This window comes from Lepisma saccharinum, chromosome 25 (genome assembly GCF_977018435.1).
Source record: "Lepisma saccharinum chromosome 25, izLepSacc3.1, whole genome shotgun sequence".
Lineage (NCBI taxonomy): Eukaryota > Metazoa > Arthropoda > Insecta > Zygentoma > Lepismatidae > Lepisma > Lepisma saccharinum.
Window position 1 is genome coordinate 52,910,786 of NC_139253.1, and position 20,602 is coordinate 52,931,387.

Genomic DNA, 20,602 nt, shown 5'->3' on the forward strand with positions numbered 1-20,602 from the left:
GTCCCTGAGTCCGACGGAACTCGAGTTCGATCACCAGTGGAGGTATATTGCAGAGCGGTTCAGATTGCATTTTAAACTGTAAGCCAAGTTACGATTAGCATAAGGAAAACGTAGAAAAAACGTTTGCCTGTGTCGGCAGGAAATGCATTCGCTTCTTTACTTTTGCGCCTTACGAAGGCTACAAAAACCATACGGAACTAGGTAAGCGCGGTATCGTGGAATGGGTCTCATAACACAAGCAACAATCAACATTGTATTATGACTTCAGTGTGGAATGCCTTTGTTGTTAGATTAGGCTTCTTAGGTTTAGCTGTCGTAGCATAACTATCACTTCAGTTTTATCTGGGCTTGACCAAAAGGGTATTTTTTATGCTAGGAGAATTAAACCTAAAAAGAATAACCTGGGTGTCCGCGAAACCCTCCCACAGTTCCACAAAGGTTCGGAAAAATACTAAGACAAGATCATTTACTCTTTAATGCTAAGAATGGATTATGAGAGAACGAAAATTATACAAATTTACAGTGTCTTTATACTGAGGTAAAATAAATTTAAGTAGATAAGCCGAAAACGTAGACATGACTAAGCATCGCCAGTGCCCACAGCAACAGCACGCATGTTTTGGCTGAGAACTGCCTGGGATGGTGCTTGTGAGGGGGACGCTTGATTGTTTGGCTCAGATTGCTTCGCGTTTGGTATTAACGTCTCAAAAGTGTTTAGGAGGTCTTACTCTTCATCTCCTATTTGACGCACACTACAGCTGAAGAAGTATTTGCCAGCTTAAACGCGTTTATAATATCTCATAATACGTGCTGGTTGAAATGCGTTGGAGTTAGCACAGATGGAGCACGAGCAATGTCGGGAAGGCTTACTGGACTTGCAGCACGAATAAAAGAAATCGCCACGTCGGCAACACGGTTCCATTGCTGCTTACACAGGGATGCACTAGTGACCAAGAAGATACCCGAAGAGCTTCAACAGACCTTAAAGGAATCAGTGAAAATTGTCAATTTCATAAAAAGCAAGTCACTGAATTCAAGACCTTTTGAGCAGCTCTGCAAAGAAATGAATAGTGAATATCATCAACTTTTGCTTCACTGTGAAGTTCGCTGGCTGTCACGAGGTAAAGTCTTGTCTCGATTCTGGGAATTGAGAGACGAAATAAGAATATTTCTCTAGTATAAGCAATTTCATCTCAGCTATCGTTTGAATGATTTTTCCTGGTTAGTCAAGTTAGCATACTTATCAGATATCTTCATCCATTTAAATAATCTAAACTTAAGTCTTCAAGGAGAAAAAGTGACCATCTTTTTAGTTGAAGATAAGATCGAAGCAATGATCAAAAAGTTGGAGTTCTGGCGTCAGCGTATACTGAATTAAAAATATGAGGAGACCTTTCCATACTTGTCAAATTTTCTTCGTTCCACGGAAGGAGAGTTGTCAGAGAACGACAAGTCACTCTTCGCACAACATTTGAAACGCTTGAAGCAGTCGTTCAGAGAATATTTTCCTGTGCCTGATGCAAGCAAAAATTGGACCAGGGATCCATTTTCAGTTAGCGTGCATGAAGTAGAAGGGCTTACAGAAGCATAAGAAGACCAACTCATGGAGGTAACAACGGACGGTGCTCTGAAAATGCAGTTCAAAGATAATACACTTGCAAACTTTTGGACTTACTTACAGGATGATTTTCCTGGACTAGCAAAGAAGGTCATGAAAGTACAGTATTAATGACTTTTGTAACAACCTACTTATGTGAAAAATCTCATCTATCTTAGAAACAAGTACAGAAACCGTTTGAAAAATGTAGAATCAGAACTTAGGATTCAGGTTTCTACCATTAAGCCCGATATAAGTAGATTAACAAGTAGTGTTGTGTCATCTCTTGTTAGTATTTATCATTAATACAAAAATTGTATTTTATATACTTTTGATTAATTGAATGTAATTGCTACAATTAACATTACAATAAAATGCAAATAAAAATAAAATGTGTGCGTTCATTTAATTTTCCCCTCCTTAAATGGTGAAAACCAGTGATGAAACACTAGAAATAAATATGTATGATGTACGTACATTCCGGGCTTTAAACTTTGAGTTAATTCTTGGGGGTCCGCGAGGGCGAGTGATCTCTGAAGGGGGTCCGTGGTCTAAGAAAGTTCAAGAACCGCTGGTCTAGACGATATATCGTGATATTGAAAAAATATCGTCCAGGCGATATCAACTAGACTATATATCGTCACGATATTTCGGCGAGTACGTATCGTTTCGACGATATGTATCGTATCCACGATATTTTATGAATTGAATGCTTGTTGTAATTTTACTTATGGTATGTGTTCGATGGTAAAGTATGAAGATGGTATGCCTACTTTGTGTTGCTCCAGTTCGTCTTATTCCGTTTCTACTTCCTTACATATTGCACTTGTGATGAAGTGTGTGCTGAAAGGAAGGTGTGGGCGTGAATTATTTCTATTGAATGCATATCTATCTATCTGTCTCTATCTCTATCTATCTCTATCTCTATCTCTCTCTCTCTCTTTCTCTCTCTCTCTCTCTTTCTTTCTCTCTCTCTCTTTCAGTATTTCTGTAAAATTTGCACTATTAAACTATTCGCAGATCGGTAGAGTCCGAACATGTACCACGCGATATGCGTATCTTGTCAACGATATAGCATCCATCCAGGGCCGGATTGGTCAACCGAGACGCTGGGCAAAATCCCCGTGCGCCCTCTCCTCTCTGCGCCCTTCCGAACCCACAAATTCGGTGCTTTTTTTTTTCTACTGCTCGCAATTCCTCACAGATATAGCAGTATTTTAAAAATACATTCTCTATCAGTGGCGCAACCACAGGGGTGCAGTTGACATTGTCCCCCAAACTTTGGTGGAAATCAATTCTAGAGGGGCCAAGTTGGGGGGGGGGGGTCAAAAATCGAAGTAGAACAAAAAGGAAGACTATAGTAGAATCTAAGAATCAAAATGATACTCAACATGAAATTAGTTTTGCCCTATTTCTTTCATTTTTATTCCAGACAGCCAAGAGCACCATCAGGGGGAAAAGAGGGGCAATTGCCTCTCTTCGATTTCAAATTTTGTACAAATAAAAAAATACATTTAGTAAAATACCTGCTTTTCTTATAGTCTGAAGTTCAGAGCCGTAGTTAGGGGGCGGCGAGAGTCGGATCTGGGAGCCGAACGATCTAAATGAACAAAAATGTAAAAGAGAATCCCATTGCTCCCCTGTGAAATTATTTTAGCCCCATTAATTTAATATTGTTTTCAATTTGTAAAAAGTTTGTTCAAAAATACAGTTTTCAATTATTAGCTAATGTGAAATTGAACGTGTTGAGAATATATTTCAAATCGTTTGTTCCGAGACTATTGCATTAGCACCGACTTGTAACACCTTTTTGCGTGAATCACGATGATAATAACGTCTTTGATGTTACTACTACTAATATTATTATTATTATTATCACGTTTATCCTGGTCCTGCCCCCCCCAGACAAACATTCGTGGTTGCGCCTCTGTTCTCTATTGTAATATGCCTTTCTTTCATAGGCCATTACAATGAACGATTTCTTGGGGCGCCCTCTTAAGGAAAATTGCCACCGCCCTCTTGGCGGTCCCAGTCCGGCCCTGCATCCATCATATGTATCGTGTCAGCGAAATATATCGTGTTCAAAATTAATTAAAAATAATGTGTTGCTTTACAACTATTTGAATCTTGAACCCTTGATTTAAAAAGAACCTAGCTTGTGTATCACTTCACTTAAATACGGTGATACAATGCTACCCCGTTAGTTATACTAGTAAAATGCACCACGGCTAAAAAGGAGTATGATCTTCGCGAAAAAATAATGACAGTATTGTCAGGCACGGAAATATATGTCTCCACGATATTTATCGAGGTGATAATAGAAATCGTGTTGGCGATATATGTATATCCTTACAACGATTTGAGTGCCAGGCAAGAACGTGGTTCAAGACGTGGAATGTTTTAATTTATTTTGGTTCTTCGTCCATAGTCAGCCAGAACAATGAATATCTGATTTTCCGCGTAGGTCACTACAACTAAACTTTTTTAGCGTTCGCAGATAAGCTTTAGTTTACTTCGCATGTCTTGTCCAGTCTTACGGCGGGCGACCTATATGCTGGCAAGGAAAGTGGGGAAGCGACCAATCCAGAGCGATAAGAAACACAGCAGCCTGTAGAACGAGGTGCGCCCGGCGCTTCTTCTTCTCGACGTCGTAGCTCTCGGCGCCACCATTTTGACTGGTTGGTCTGCTGCGTATTCCCCGCTCCCCACTTCCCTTGCGGGCCTGTTAGTTCATTAAACTCTCCAGCCTAAATATTGCCTATTTTTGTGGAAGCAGGAAAAGGTTCTTAAAAATCCTTGCCTTGACTCACCTTACCAACAGGTCGTTAGGTGCCGGGGCTTGCCCTGAGTTCATATCTTCCTGGAGATGAGGCCTGCTCGAGAAAAGGTTTTAAAAGCCGCCGGCCGTAAGAGTAGACAAGAGTTATAGCCAGAACGACGAGTTCCAGGCCACTAATCAACAAATTTTGCAAACTTTATATGAAATAATATTGTGACAATGGAAAGAACATTTTTTCGAAAATTATTTTGTTTGTAACGGAAAATGATCACAAGACTACTTTGATTTTGCAACATTACCATTATTTTTTGTACAATATATTTACATACTAATTATTGCGTTTCCATTTTTTTCTCGCCTGCTAACGTATGTACGAAGTACAGATCTTACAACGTCGTTTTTTTCATCCGAATGTGGCGAACCGAACTTATTATTACATGAAATACTCTTCTGTTTTTGACGAGAAATGCAGCAAGGAAAAGAGAACGATACATATCGACGATATGTATCGTGCGGACGATATATATAGCCGAGACGATATGTATCTTGGAGACGATATATCGCCGATATCACGATACGGAAAAATTATTGCCTGTGATGATATTTTCGTGGCGATATATCACGATACCTAATTTCCGATATCGACCATCTCTACATGAGACCCATCGTGGAATGACACGCTTTGAGCGCCATAGCGGCCAATAAGTACGCTACCATCCGTTCGCGAGAATACGTGGGGAGCAAAGTGGAAGATGTAAAGCACGGTGTAAAAAAGCATAGCAGAAAGCGATAACTAGTAATTGCGTGTGATCAACTCAAGCAGATAATCGAAGTTATGTTTAATCCACGTGCTAGAATACAAAATAAATAGTGTAGAGTAAACATTACAGCACTTTATTTTATATTCTACCAATGCATTAGTTTACTTGTGGCAATTGATACTCGCTTATAAATAATGAGGTGATACAATGGATGGCAGAAGAACCACAAAGAACAATCCCTAATTTCCCATGCCGCTTTACAAAATACTATAGAGAGAAGTCCGTAAATATAGAAAAAATCAATAAGTGCCCAAAGATACTACTGGGTGTCTATGTTTAATAAATATTTCTTATGCGTGTCTGCATGTGAAGATAAAATAATTTACTTGTTTGCGAATATTCAAATTCAGAATAACGTAAATTTGCCACCACTGCATCTATCGGTTACTTTTCCAGGTTGATAGGCCATTTCCTCAGATGAATATGTCATGTGTGTGTGTGAAGAGGAAAAGTTAGCACTGACAAACTGGAAACAAATTTTATTTATTTGAAATATCCTGAATACGTTACGAATCCAATTTATATAACGTAATAAGATGCACAGAGAAATGAAATAATAACTAAAACTACTATTAACTCTTCAGCTGCATTGATGCACTTCGTGGCAAAGTTTTGTTTTGAGATAAAAGCGTAAAAGATTATTAAACGAATTGTAGATAGTTTTTTAATGATGTTGAGAAGTGACCCTCTAATGATAGTCTAGGAACTTTTGTGTAAAAGAAGTTGGGACATTGATACTCGCTATATATATATAAGATATATATATATATATAAGATACTCGTTGGTGTATAGTATCCATATATGGAAAGTGGCAGCAGTTTATTACCTGATTGGACAATCTTGATTCTGAAAAGAAATTTCGTCTTAAGCTTTTCGGCGAAGAGAAAGATCGTGTATACGAAGATTGGAATTTCAGGGTTAGAAAGATTTGCAGGAGAAAGGAATTTTTATTTAAAAAGTCTGATGAATTAATTAACTATCTATCCTCTTTGCATTACCGTCACAACCTACGAACTAAGTTCCCTTCATGAAAGTAGACAACTACTACACACGGATCATTTGCTTTCATTCCTTTTTAATAACAGCAGTGATAGTAAATTAGCATATGGCTTCCCGTTCTCCTCAATGAGAGTTAATAACGTGGCGAAATCTTTGCAGTGAGTCGTTTAGGTGTGAATTTACACACAGCCATTTGACCGCAGGAGAACTTTTGACAACGAGTCACGCTCCGCGTGCAACGGAAGGAGTGGATTTGAGGGAAACCACATCTCCTGTCAACCGCAGCTCTCGAAGCCTGCTGTCATGTCAGTGACAATGGGTGTGACCTCCGCCCATTTACAAGGTGCTATGGGTAGACGGGGTCACGGCACGTCTTACTCCAGCTAACAAAGCATTGACAGCTGTCTTGAGCACGAATAATACTGCGAGTTGGAATCTCTTCGCAATTTCGCTGAGTGTGATCGCACGCTGTCAAGTGGTCTGGGACCTCTGTGCCACATGTCTCTCGAGCTTCAGTCCCGGTGAAGTTCCTTTCTCCACGATATTATGGCTAAATTCGCTTACGGAAACACTGCATTGTTTGTAAGCATGAATTTCTTTATTCCCGACTGCTCAGCAATAACATGTAAAAAGAAAATGTCAAACACTAATGGCATCATTTAGGGTCATCAATGCACTGAGGAGTTTTTTCCTAAATTGTTTCTCCTATTAAGCTAATAAAACGCTAACACACGGACGAAGGCAAACAATATTGTGTTACATCAACGAGGGCGCCGAATGGCGTGGGAAATAAGAAAGGTTCAATATGAAATAGAGCACAAGCTTCATGTAGTACAAAGAAACAATAATTTACAGTTTCAGCCTTCAAAACTTCTGTAGTCTAAGAGCTGTAATCATTGGGCATGTGTGCTGTAATACAGTTTTCAGATTAAGGTCCCAAAACTATATTTCAATATTTAGCCCCCATATATTTGATGCCAGAGTTGAAGAACTAAATTCAAATGTAGTCAATAACCAAAAAAACAGATAGCAAAACAAACAAGTCAAATTTTCTGCACTTTTAAGATCGACGCAAAGAATGGAATTAATGAAATATGATTTTATTTAAAATAGCCCTATAATTTTGCATTGAAATATGATTGTAAGGTGAAAACGTTTGGTTAGCATAACGTTTGCCTGTCGATTACGTCACTCTTCAATATTTGGCGGTTTTTAACGGATTGATTAGTGCAGCGAAGCTTGGACATGAATCCAGGCTAAGGCATTATTTGTGGTTTCTCCATCAAGTATTCGTTTATACTCGAAAGTTACTGCTAAGCTAATGAAATACAAAACTGAATGACCAAACAAATATGAATGAAAGTACTCATTGTTTAATAATATGAAAATATCTAGTCAATGCTCCAGCATTAAAAGATTTATATATATCTATATCTATATATTTGTAAGTAGAAGCACTTCTACAGGAGTTCTATTAAGAAATATTTTTAAAAAGTATATATAGAAAAGAGCTAGAGAATCCACTTCCTTAGGCGAAACTGTTACAAATGGTGTCACCATCAACGTAAATAAATTTACATTTATAAACTCTTTCACTACTTCATTTCCCCTCAGGTCGCATAATACTTATTATAGCATAAAAGTTTTTTAATTAAAATGTTTACGAATCGTTTTCCTGTGTTGGAACATTTCAGTGTTCGATATATACAGTTCTGATTACCATATTTTTGCTAAACTTTATTTTTTTGTTTGACTGTCTATGCAAGTACAATACTGAAAGAAATTCTTCGTGAATTATATTTTATATTGCTGGATTTTCTTTTGTTCTTTGGAATGTAAGAACATCATCTGTTTTTATAATATTTAGTCATCTCTTTTTGTAGAGACACGTGATCCCCCGTTAAATATTCAATGGTTATTATTATTAATATGCGTAAATGTCTAACATGTGTAATCATTGATATATGCAATTTCCATTAAGAATGAGTTCTGTGTTGAATTTTTGTGGAAAAATTGAAAATGTAATTGTAATTGTGTAAGAAAGTATTGCTTTAAATTTTATATAAATATATATAAAACAATTCAATTACAATCATGATTCAAACGCCTTGATACTATAATTGATCCATAATTTATTTCATCTTATTTTATTGTAGAATGTTTGACCGGGAAAAATTACGTTTCAGAAGGGAAGGAAACTAGAATGAGGTAGTTTGCTCCGTGTTGATTGATTCATTGATTTAATTGGTGTTGTAAGTCCACTCTATGCACAGTAAGGCTAATCGGGTCTTGACCTATAGTTTAAAGTGGGATCCGAACCACTATGAGCCTCCACCGGGTATCAAACCCGGGACCCCTTGATTACAAGGCGACGACGATCGGGGAGGCCAATTTGCTCCGTGTTGTATGCGCACTCTTGGGAGCGTCGTAAAGTTGCGCGCGCGCTTGCGGGTATGTGTGTGGGCATTTATAACATCATGAGAAGAGGAAAATTTTGGTAGAACACGTAGCAAATTGTTATACGAAACTGTAATAGTTCATTTAAAATTACACACACACACATCATGCACAAACAAACAACAAACACGCGCGCCCGCACCCACACTCACACACTACAGTTGGAAATGATGTTCTGAAGGGCTTCGTAGTAAAACATGGTAAGTGACATTTTGGAAGCTATTGAGTTACAAAATGAAAATAAACATCCTTGAATTCCCATCTGTAATTGCCATCTCATTTGCATTAGACTCATTGAACCCTTCTGAAATTGGGAAACGCATACCAAAACAATTTATCTACAGTATAGCTCATATTAATGTATCTATTTAATAAACTACCTTCATTTGAAAACTGTTTGTTAATACGAGAAAATTAAAGAAAAGGGTCTTTACCATTTCTGTGAAACGTTGCATACGTGAATTTAAGTAAATAAAAATGTCTACGTAATAACGTAAAAATTACACATTGTGCATTCTACTAATTATATTTTTCCTTCTCATGACAGGTGGAATTTGTATACTTTATTTGGGAGAGCTCACACATACGTTTCATTCTCCTACAATGCGCGCTAGAAGTTTCAAAATGAACGAAGGAAGTAGTATACCATCCATGGAATGACTTCTACCTTGAATGCTTGGTAGTAATTATCAAATCCTGGCCCTAATGAAGAAGAATTGTTTGGAATGGTGATGGTCTCTTTTTAAAAGCCCTGTTTCACTGGCTGCCTCCGCAAAGAGACAGGCCGTTCATCCAGAAGCCAGGCTCCTAAGAACAAATCTAATTTAAGGATAGGCAATGAGCTCCTTTGTTATCGCAGTCAAGTATCAATTCTTGGGATAACGAGAGTAGGATGGAGCAAATGGATTTGTTCCGTATTTCGGAGGGAAGGGGCGACGGAGGGAGATAAATTGAGGTAGCGGCTCTCGTGACACTGTCATCCGAGGCAAAGGATTACCTGCTTCCGTGCTCTTGTCATAATTACCTCGGAGATTCTAATCACCAATCAGGCCATTAGTTGCCAAGATAACTCAGCAATGTGAAGGGCGTCGGATGAGCTACCGACCTTCTTATAAAAGGTTAAGGTCACCTTCAAAATGAACCCATATTTATAAAACTTAAAGACAGTTCTTTTTATTTCTCGAAATGTCCTCATTGCAAAGGAACCATTGCTATTAATATGTACTGCAGAAATCTTGGAAGAGTTCTGCAAATGTGGGCAAATATCAACACATTGTGCCATCTGGTAGTAAAGAAAATGCTCTCGTATCTAACCCATTAACACTTATTCCTGCACTTTAACTCTTCATCTGAAATTTACACCAAATAATCGATTTAGATTCAGGTTACAGTTTGTCATATTGTTCTGATTACTCCCACCCACTTTAATCGTGCCTCTATCATCTTGTTCATCTTCAGGATTGAATTCCTGAATATGAACGTTTTGATTGGTCGATTTGGTTTATATTAATTTGCATTTCTGCCACTTTTGTATAATCGCAAAGATGAGGATGAGTGATGCTATGATGAAATTGATGAGATGACACTCACAAAGAACAGTCACTCCCAGGCCGCGATTCTAACACGGTTCTCCTGGCGTCGTAGCGGACTGTGGACACTCACAAATATCCATGCCCAGGCCGGGTCCCCTCTGGCGTCGTAGCGCGATGTGCTAACCACTCCGCCTCAGGGGCCGGCCTCTCATGAATCTTCTCACGGTTCGGATATAAATTCAGCACAAACTTGTTTCACTGCTAGTGTGATTTAAAGGTTTGTACCACCCCGTGATTGTCTTAAAATAATTTTTAGTGTGACTTAGCTATTCACGATTTCTTACAATTAAAATATTTTACTTCAAAGTAACCGTTTAGTGAAATGCATCTAATCGTAATGTATATTTCTCTCATTTTCTTGTATCTTAGGTGAGGAAATAGTTGCCTGTTCTGGAAATCTAAGATCCGCCATGTTGGTTTGTTTGAGTTTCTAAGTTCATTTTATGAGCTAGACATACAGTTTAAAGTGATAACCGAACCACAATGTCCCTCCACCGGATATCGATCCCTTCATTACAAGGTGACGCCCTTATCGCTACACAACTGGGATGGTCCTAATTGTACCTACGTGTCTCATAATATGACAAATGGTAATTTTCGAAACCTGTAACGAGCTGACCATGCCTGTACGCAGTACTTTTAAGGGTTGGGGGGAAGAGAGTGGTGTAGATACGAAAATGTCGGAAAAAAGAGAAGATTCGACAAATAATCAACAACGCAGTCGCTTACAGAGACTGTTACACGGCGTACAGCTTGGTGCTTATTCTTTATATTCAATTCTCAGGAGTATATGAATAGTATTGTATTCCGCAAATTAACTATGTTTTCAAATTTTCATTAATTTTCTATACCAGAACCATTGAACACCCATGATAACTCAATGCTTAGAAAATAATATAATTATTAAAAATTAAATTGTACATATTAGTAATGATTGTCATAATTAAGAACACGTCGGAATGTGAGTTAACCTACCCAAAAAAAGGAACATTTTCGTATCATGACTGAAATTGAAAAAAAAATAAGTCGGGACAGGAATTAAAAATAATGGACTGATCCGACAAAAATCAAGAGGTTTCGTAATCTTGTATCATTGGTGATTAAACTAAAATTACAAAATATTTCAGACTGTAGACTTCTGGAGCCTGCTTCTCTCTTCAAAAACAACCCATTCATTTATTTATTTATTTATTTAAAGACATGACACTACAGGCAAATGCCCACTTACAGTGTCTTGTATTATAACACTGTTTGATACACATAATATGCAATCAGCAGAATTCATAAGGTACAATAATTGATAATATGTGTTACAGTAATATAATAATTAATATAAGATTAGATATGAAAAAGAAGTATAAAGTAGTAACCTGACAATTGGGGTTAGAACTTACACATGATAACAAAGAAAATAACCATGGAGAAACATATGAGCTTCACCTTACATATAAACGATGTGATATATATATATATATATATATATATATATATATATATCACATCGTTATATATATATATATATGGAAGCGGCCCCGGCGCCCACCCAGCGTCGAATAACATGGGTACCTGGGGAAACCCTGGGGGGTAAAGGCGGTCAGGGGCGTGATGCTGATCACATCTCCCCACTCACTACCGGATCAAGAAAGTGTGGGGCGTTACCCCCACACCCCCTATACGCCTTCATGGCGTAGCTATGCACAGGGGAGCACTTTTATATATATATATATATATATATATATATATATATATATATATATATATGTGTGTAATAATAGTAATTAGTAAATAACACAAAAAGAAAAAAATAGGATGGACTCTTTCGCCTGTACATAAAGAGACTGAAATACTAAACAAAGTTAAGTCTGGTGTTGGAAGTAAGTTTCAGTTTCCCTTTTGAACCTTCGAAAACTTTGGAAGATGTCTATCTTATCATATGTATTTGCAATTACGTTACATGACCTACACATTCTCCCAGTGGGTGCCGCATTGGCTGACTTTGTTTGAGCTCTCGGTACTTGAAACAGCTCTTTCCGTGGTCTTACCTTTTTATATAGTACATAAAAAAGATTTATGAGAGCAGCTGAGAGGAGTCTATAAGTTTATGTAAGAATAGTAACTGATGTATGTAAGGATAGAATGAAAAGTTTTGCAAAATCTAAAGAGAAAGTCATTTCGTGGGGTTTTATAGGTTCATCCCGGTGGAGGCACTGTAGGTCCACTCCCGATTAGCCTTACTGTGCATAAAGTGGACTTAAAACACCAAATCAATCCAGTCCAATTGATAAGTTCACTTTAAAATATTTCTTAGTTCGAGGGAATAATGCCCCTGGAGCCGGTCATGTATTGTCAATACAAAAAAAAATCTGAGGTCAGAAATTTGACCCTAATAGTTTCTCATCAATCTTCGTTTAAACAAATTGGATAACATGGCTACTGTAGGAAACATTTGTTTGCGTGTAGGGAGGGCGGGAGGTTGTTTGTCCATTGAACAAATAAGTAGCAAACATGCTAGCTTAAAGAAAACAAAAGACTGAGGGAAATTCAGTGATGGCGAATAAACCAACGAACATACCATACAACACAGCCTGGAAATGATTATTTTCCGGACGCCAAAGAAACGAGTGCTTTATATGGCCACCTGCTGCGTTGTTCCGGCTGGGGCATTGCTGGTAGCATGGCATTTGCTTCTGCAAAAGCTGATTTAGAGGCACGCAAGAAGAGTTTTTGAACATGGCCTAACGAGCAGAAGTCGAAAGAAAATATAATAAACACGCTTCCGGTTCTTCGAAAATTTCAGAACGACGATTAACGAACCTGATTTTCAGCTGCCATTCCAGAAACCAATTGGTTGTCAGCGGGAATCCATGTTTAACAAGGACTTCAAATTCCTCTTTAATGAATCACACTCGAGACAACAAGCAGGGTTTGTAATGCTTTCTTCTGAGGTCACAGCCCCTGAGACACAGAGGAACGAACAGTTGGTTGGAGGCTGTAACTTAGAAGATAATTCGGAAAATGCAGGCAGAATAAGACACACAGCTGCTACTGGAAGAATTGACTAACTTAGATCAAAATATTTGTCACAAATATTTATGTCTGATCTGGGAAGAGAAAGCGCAATTATATGACTCATTGACTCAAGTTATATTTATGGTATGCAAAGGGGAACGTGATCCTCCAAATTTCACCCTTTTAGGTTCGTCAATTGTTAATCTATTTTCTTTGAATTCACCAACCAAGAATACTTAGGTATAGACACTTCAGTCAAGTTTCAACCTCATATACCTTCTACATGGAATGAAAATTAGTTGGCAGTCATATTTAATATACCCATAATAAATATCATGGAAAAAAATACTTGGAGGCGGACTGGTCGAGCAAAGGGGGAACTCTTTCCCTGGAATCTTCACTGATGTGAAAGATTTACATTCGTGAAATTACTTAATTATTTACAATGGTGGAGAGCAGTAGGTAGAGGTATTATCGTAGAGTATCGTAATATTAAATATCTTACAATATTGTTTAGGACTATGTTGATACTTATAGTATATGTTGTCAGTGATTCCACTCTTGTAGGATAGGCTTTTTGCCTTAAGAACGAGTTTGCACTTTGGAAATACTTGTTACAAATAGGTATAACTATTACTCATGAGTGGGATCAAATAACAGTAGGATGAGACTTTACATCTATTGCCAGAGATAACTAACTACTAGGTGAATCCCTGAAAATTCCTATTCTGGTCTCCTTAATACTTCTTTCATTAATTACCTATTGTTTTTGCTGTTCTTAAAAGATATTGCAGGAAATTTCCTCAATTGCCGCCCTTTAGATCCGTGTCTGGGCATTGGTCCCGTTTATACTTAATTGAGTAAAACGTACAGAACATTAAAATATTTGCATTTTCCTGCGGGATTCGAACTTTGGATCGGAGGAAAGTGATCATCCGGAACGTCAATCTTGAAAGGCTCTCTCACGGGCCCAGATAGTTAAGTTGCAAATTTTCCGTTCTGTATTTCTATCTATCATTAACAATAACTTTTGTAAGTCGAGACGAGAATAATTCTGAGTGGCGGCGAGAATAAGTTGATCCTGACGTGAATTGAAACAAGGTAGACACTGGATAAAGAAAGGCATAATTTTATTTACGGTGAAGGTTTTGCTACTTCCAATCAGCCAACTCCCTAGTGCATGTACAGTACGTACACCGGGAGGGGTTCTTGAAAATCACTTCTCTTGAGTCTAATTGGAAATTTATTTAGCCATGTAAGAAGCTATGTTAATATGCAATCATAAAGCAAGAAAATGCCAAATATGCGTCGGGAAAAGTAGGATACTTGAAATTATGCCTTGAGTTTATAATGAAAATAAAAGAAGTAGATGTAAAACTACTCCTGCGGATTGCAACATGCCATGGAGGCATGTGGTGGCATTCAGAGTTAGAGCCATACACATTCACACTCTCGGCTATTTGTCGAGGTGACGTGATTAGCACCACACTCCGACCGCCATTACCTCTCCAGGGTTGCTTCCATTTATTAGAGCCTGGGTGAACAGTGTCGCTTTATGAGAGGACAGTGCTGGAAAAATTTCAACCTGAAATCATTCACGCAGGTTTTAAAGAAAGTAGTACTTCAAATCTGACGTGTAAATTATAATTTCATAAAGTTTAAATTATTTTCTGTATGAATGGCGATTCTGGGGTTGAATATCAAGTAAACACTTTAAAATCTGGATTCAATATGAAGTGCAGGTGCCACACAATGTGTTGTTTCCACGATTGTAATTCTTCTCCTACAGCGACTCGGGTATTTACCTACCAGCAAGCTTCCACATTCCAGAAGATTTTTTTACCTGAAGTGAACAAGGTGGAACTGTCAAAAAAGCCTTCAGAAAAACTGCTAAGGCCATGTATGCTCGTGTTACAAGCGTCTAAGTACCTGGCAGACACCAACTCTTGACACCAGAAAACTCGCCAATGGATTTTCTCAACGTGTATTTGCAATGTGAGGACGAAAGGTGACAACTTCAAGTCTTTTACATATTTTACTCGGAAATTGCCTCGTTAGAGGATGACTTCATCACCACCTACACGTTTACAAAAAGAAGAAGAAAAGTCCAAAGAAGTACACCAAAGCGTCAGGTCCAAACTCGCTCTCCCTTAGTATGGAAATTTAGTGCACGCGGAGATACTTGTAGTAGGATTTCCTACGCTGTTATCTCCAAAAGATCAGTTTTCAACCCCAAATTCTTCTTCGTCCTCCCTCCTAGCGACCGTTTCACACTTCGTAAACAAGGTTTAACGCCGGAATATCCATCATGGGATTTAACTACGTCAGTAAATTTCTAAATTGCTGAGTATTTCTCCGGAATGGTTTCCTCGCGGTGGCTTCTCGCTTAAGGTGTCACTTTACGACATTGTACCACCTCGAATCCACGTCTTGTGATAGCGACGCTTCCAGACACCATTTGCCACCATAAAACAAGAGAGTCCGGGTTTAAATTAAACGTTAATTGAAAATAATTGCTGTTTGTCCGGACGAATTGATCTCTGTTAAATATCTTGGCCTGAGTTATTTTTCCTTGGCGTCCCTCTACTTATTAGAAACAGGTTTGTATTTAACAAGCATGTGACTAAGTATGGAGACACAAGGAAAACTGAGATACAAACTAAGGGCATCAATTAGAATTATCTTTAAGGCGTGAAAACTAAGGGAAAATTATGTTTAGAGAGTTTTTCTCCTACAACGCATTGACATCAAGGCAGTAGTATCCCGTAAGGGTCCGAAACACCGGATGGAACATTCCACACTTCTTATCGAAAGAGTCCAGATGCTACCTACACAGAGCGACGCACCAGCTCAGTGTGACATTTTCCTTTTCCTTACGTCTAATTTATCATTTTATGTCCACTTCACGCGGTGAAAGGCTAATCGATTGATTGATTGATTTAGTTTATTTTACTTCGCGTTTTGTGCCTCTTGGCTAATTTCCGAAGATGGGGATGAGTGATGAAATGATGAAATTGAAGAATGGACATTCACAAACAACCAAGCCCGACCAGGATTCGAACCCGGGACCCTTGGCGTCGCAGCGCGATGTGCTAACCACTCGGCCACAGGGTCGGGCGAAAGGCTAATCGAGACTGGACCTACAGTTGAAAATGGTTTAGAACCCGGGAGCCATTATGCCATCGGGGAGACCCACCATTAGTTTACCTGTACAAAATATGCAGAAACTACGCGAAGACATATATTTTCTTTTTACTGCAGTAACATTCAGACTTCTTCCATGGGTATGCTACACACGGTATCCGCGCGCGTTACAGTGATGAGTACTGTAGTGTGTGTTAAGCCATTTTAGAAGACTGCATGGCACCACTTTCGCTCATTCATACGTTCGTTCGAGTAGTCGCCCACCCTCGAACCTGCTAAGCTCGAGCTTACCACACTGTTATGGAATGATTGGCGACGTCTCGTATTTCAGAACGTAATAAGCAGCACTGTCAACTCATGAAAGGAAACTACTCTATGCAATTATGTACAATTCCAAATAAAAGTCGTCCGTATATTACTATGTCATACCCAAATTCTTTATGTACGAAACCTTGGGTACATATACGTATAATATGGGTGGCGCACGAAAAACCGAACCCTGCCACGAGCAGATACAAACAAGAAATAATATAAATAAAACAAATAAGAAATGCAAAGGTCTGCGCTCTCATCTTTCTGTCTTTCTTTCCTTCTCTGAGAGAAAGAAGGAAGGAAAGAAAGAGAGAAAGATAGAAGAAAGAAGGAAAGAAAAAAAGGAAAGAAGCTTCTTTCCTTCTTTCTCTCTTTCCTTCTTTCTTTCTTTCTTTCTTTTCTTTCTAGAGAGAGAGAGAGAGAGAGAGAGACCTCTCTCTCTCTCTCTCTCTCTCTCTCTCTCCTTTCTTTCTCGAAGGAAAGAAAGAAAGAAGGAGAGAATGCCTTCTCCCTCTCTCTCTCTCTCTCTCCTTTCTTCCTTCTCTCCTTCTATTCTTCTTCTCTCTTTCCCACCCTCTCTCTCTCTTTTATTTCCTTCTTTCCTTCTTTCAAGAGAGAGAAAGAGAGAGAGAGAGAGAGAAAGAAAGAAGAGAAAGAAAAAGAGGAAGAGAAAGAATCTCATCTCTCTCTCTTTCTCTCTCTCAATTTGTCTCTCTCTCTCTCTCTCTCTCTCTCTTTCTCTAGAAAGAAAAGAAAGAAAGAAGGAAAGAAGCTTCTTTCCTGTTTCTATCTTTCCTTCTTTCTTATTCCTTTCTCTCTTTCTTTCCTTCCTTCTTTCTCTCAGAGAAGGAAAGAAAGAAAGAAAGATGAGAGTACAGACCTTTGCATTTCTTATTTGTTTTATTTATTTTATTTCTTGTTTGTATCTGCTCGTGGCAGGGTTCGGTTTTTTGTGCGCCACCCAGTATAATATACATATATAATGTCGGTATAGGCAGTTTCATACCATAATCATCTACAGGGTGGACCAAAAGTTGCAATACGTAGGAATATAAAATTTTGTTTTTAAGTTTACATATTTATTTATTTTTTAACGTGTTCTTTTTTAATCCGTGTTCATCAAGAGTGGGAGAAACGTATTGCAAACCAATGGTAACCACCTCGAGCATATTAAACGAATACATTGTTTCTTGCCACAATAAATTTATTTTTCCTATTTTTCTTACTATGTATTGAGACTTTTGGTCCACCCTGTATTTTATTTCCACATATCACTGTATGTTGGTACAAGTAAGATAGACAAAACTATATTTTAACCTGGAGACGTTGATTATGTTCAATTTCAAGGCACGTTTTACTTCACGATCCATATTTGAGTGCTTAACACCACAGGTTGTATGTGCTAATAAGTTTCCAGTGTATACCGCTCGTTCGAGCGTTATTCGCTCGAGGGAAAGAGTTCTCAATTCCGTAAGCAATCTAGCGCCACCCGTGCCAACTATCGGGCGCTGTCTGGTGCGAAATTCTCTTCATGCAGCACCCTATACCATTTTATTTCATTGCAAGCATTCGACGGAAATTTTCTTCTCGATGACGCGGAACGGTTTGTGTGTTCAGGATGGCCTAAGTGAACTAGAGGCATATGTGGCAGGCTCTATGGCGGAGTGTTAGCTTAACTTGTTACAACGCCAAAAGTCCTTCCTAATACTGGGTAAGGCATCCTTATTTAATCACTCGTCCTCATTGCCGGTAAGAAATATATGTAGATTGACCAAAATAGAAAAAAGACAGTGTAATATGAAAATATTCCCTTCATCCAAATCGGATGTAAAACATCGGGAACCTAGAAGGCATTCGTTAGAAGGCGATAGCGTTTAGGAATAAATAATTTAGCAAAATATGTCCTTGGGATTTTCCAGATCAGCACAATTATTACACAATTTATGATAGTAAATATCTGTGTACAGGGTAGTATTTGTGTAAGGAGCCTTCTGCAAACTTACATTAACATTCTATTTGAACATACTGTATATCTCTCCGGGGAGAGGATATTGATGGGAAACCACAAAATATCCCTTAGAAAAATTGGTGATATGAATACTGATTCATGTCCGATAATCATTTCAACATATTTCTTATTGAAATATCACTTTCGGGAACGCAATTGTATAATGAATATAATTTTATTTTTGTGAATAACCTAATGAACATTAAATATCCCATCTACCGAACGGAATCTTATACCATCTGTCTTCTGAAATTTTCTCCACATTTTATAAATTATATTTTACTTTTGTTACACATAATAATAAAAATGCATAGGAATTTGTAAAAGTCTAGGAATATTTTGTGAGGATAAATGTATGCAAGCACACAAGCTGCTGCAAGTCCAAGTTTGTTTTTCAGTATATATTACTGCAAACTACATCACACATAAATTACCTATAGTCATCAGTTTTGCAGGCTCAAACGTAACCTGTGCAGTTTCAAGGTTTAATGAAATAATCAACTACCTGTCCGTATGCATTTAAAAGAGCAATACGATATACTTTGGATTTATTGAATTTACTTGAGATTCATTCACCTGGAGGCTTGCATGCAGTACATAGTTGGGATCCCAGGCATGATGATTCGATTTCCGGTGGGGCCACGTTTCAGTAGTTCGTATTGGCGAATAGCCTATTCGTGAATGTAGCTGATTTCAAACAAACTTTACCAAACTTAGCAGAATTTGTATTAGAGTAGGAAGAGGATTTCGCTCAAATGCCAAATAGTTCGCACGGACGACGCTAGATAGAGTACTGAATTGAGAACTTCTTCGCTCGAGCGAATAACGCTCGAACAGGTAAAACGAGCGGTATATACTCGAAGTAGTACACGTTAAACCGCAATTTGTCTGTGATAGTGGGTCCTCAAATATCGACCGTGAAGTAAAAAAATGCAGTGAAATTGAAACTTAAGTGACCATAGACAGCAACTTCATGTTAAAATGTAATTTAGTTTATATTACTTACACACAGTCATATATAAAAATGAAATAGATGATTATGGGCTGAAAGTACCAAGGCGAATATTTTACATATATGTGTCTACTATTGTCACATTAAAATGATATTCTATTGTATACGCTCGAGCGTAGCACGCTCGAGGGTGGGAGACTCGAACGAGTAACAGCGAGCGATAGTGGTCCCATGTAGAAATCTAGTATGTATAATCAAATATATATACAAATATTTCCTCGAAATGCAAATTGTTATAAACCTTACAAAAGCTTAGTTTGAAAATATGTTATCCATTGGCGAAAATTCAGATAGCATGAAACGCATCTGCTAGTCTTCTGTCTTGCAGAAAGTTCTCAATGCCCTAAGCCTTTAATGCAACGCGAAAAGGAACAAGAATCACTCGATTTCTAAGGTTCATTCCACAGGACGACTGTTCTTGACTGTGGATGTCAAGGTCGAAAGGCCATTGTGTAAATCAAGGCTCTATATGCGCCATCACGTTGACAATTTCATCATAACCTTCTGAAGCCGACCTCGCCATATTTTAAGCGGAACTACCTCATGTGACACTCGGTTTTGTCTTGCAACTTCCAATTATCCAGGAGTGAAGAACGTTTCCAAGTTCCCCAGCGGACGTTGTCGACACTTATGGCTCAAGTATGTGCTTGTGGTCAGCAAGGCCGAAAGGTCAGGAGGACTCCAATGCAAGCTTCACCTGCGGAAATGCTCTTCAGGACATCGCCAGCAGAACAAGAGGAAGAGAAGAGTAAAAGCGTCCTTCAGAGATGATTCAAATGACTTCAAGTTTTATATCAGCAAAGAATGACTTTCTTTGTTATGTTAAACGAACAATCAGCAGTCTACAACAACTTGCAAATTCTAATCTTGC

General features: G+C 38.2%; 1 protein-coding gene across 1 annotated transcript; it reads left to right on the top strand.

Moving 5' to 3' along the window:
- Positions 1-853: 853 nt before the first annotated feature.
- On the top strand, positions 854-1,177 carry LOC145978783 (protein FAM200A-like). The gene has a single exon (XM_083111601.1). The coding sequence runs from the start codon at positions 854-856 to the stop codon at positions 1,175-1,177; it is 324 nt and encodes a 107-aa protein (XP_082967727.1).
- Positions 1,178-20,602: the final 19,425 nt, after the last annotated feature.

Excerpts from the sequence above, each read along its gene's own strand:
- LOC145978783 (XM_083111601.1), top strand. The coding sequence starts at position 854 with ATGTCGGGAAGGCTTACTGGACTTGCAGCACGAATAAAAGAAATCGCC.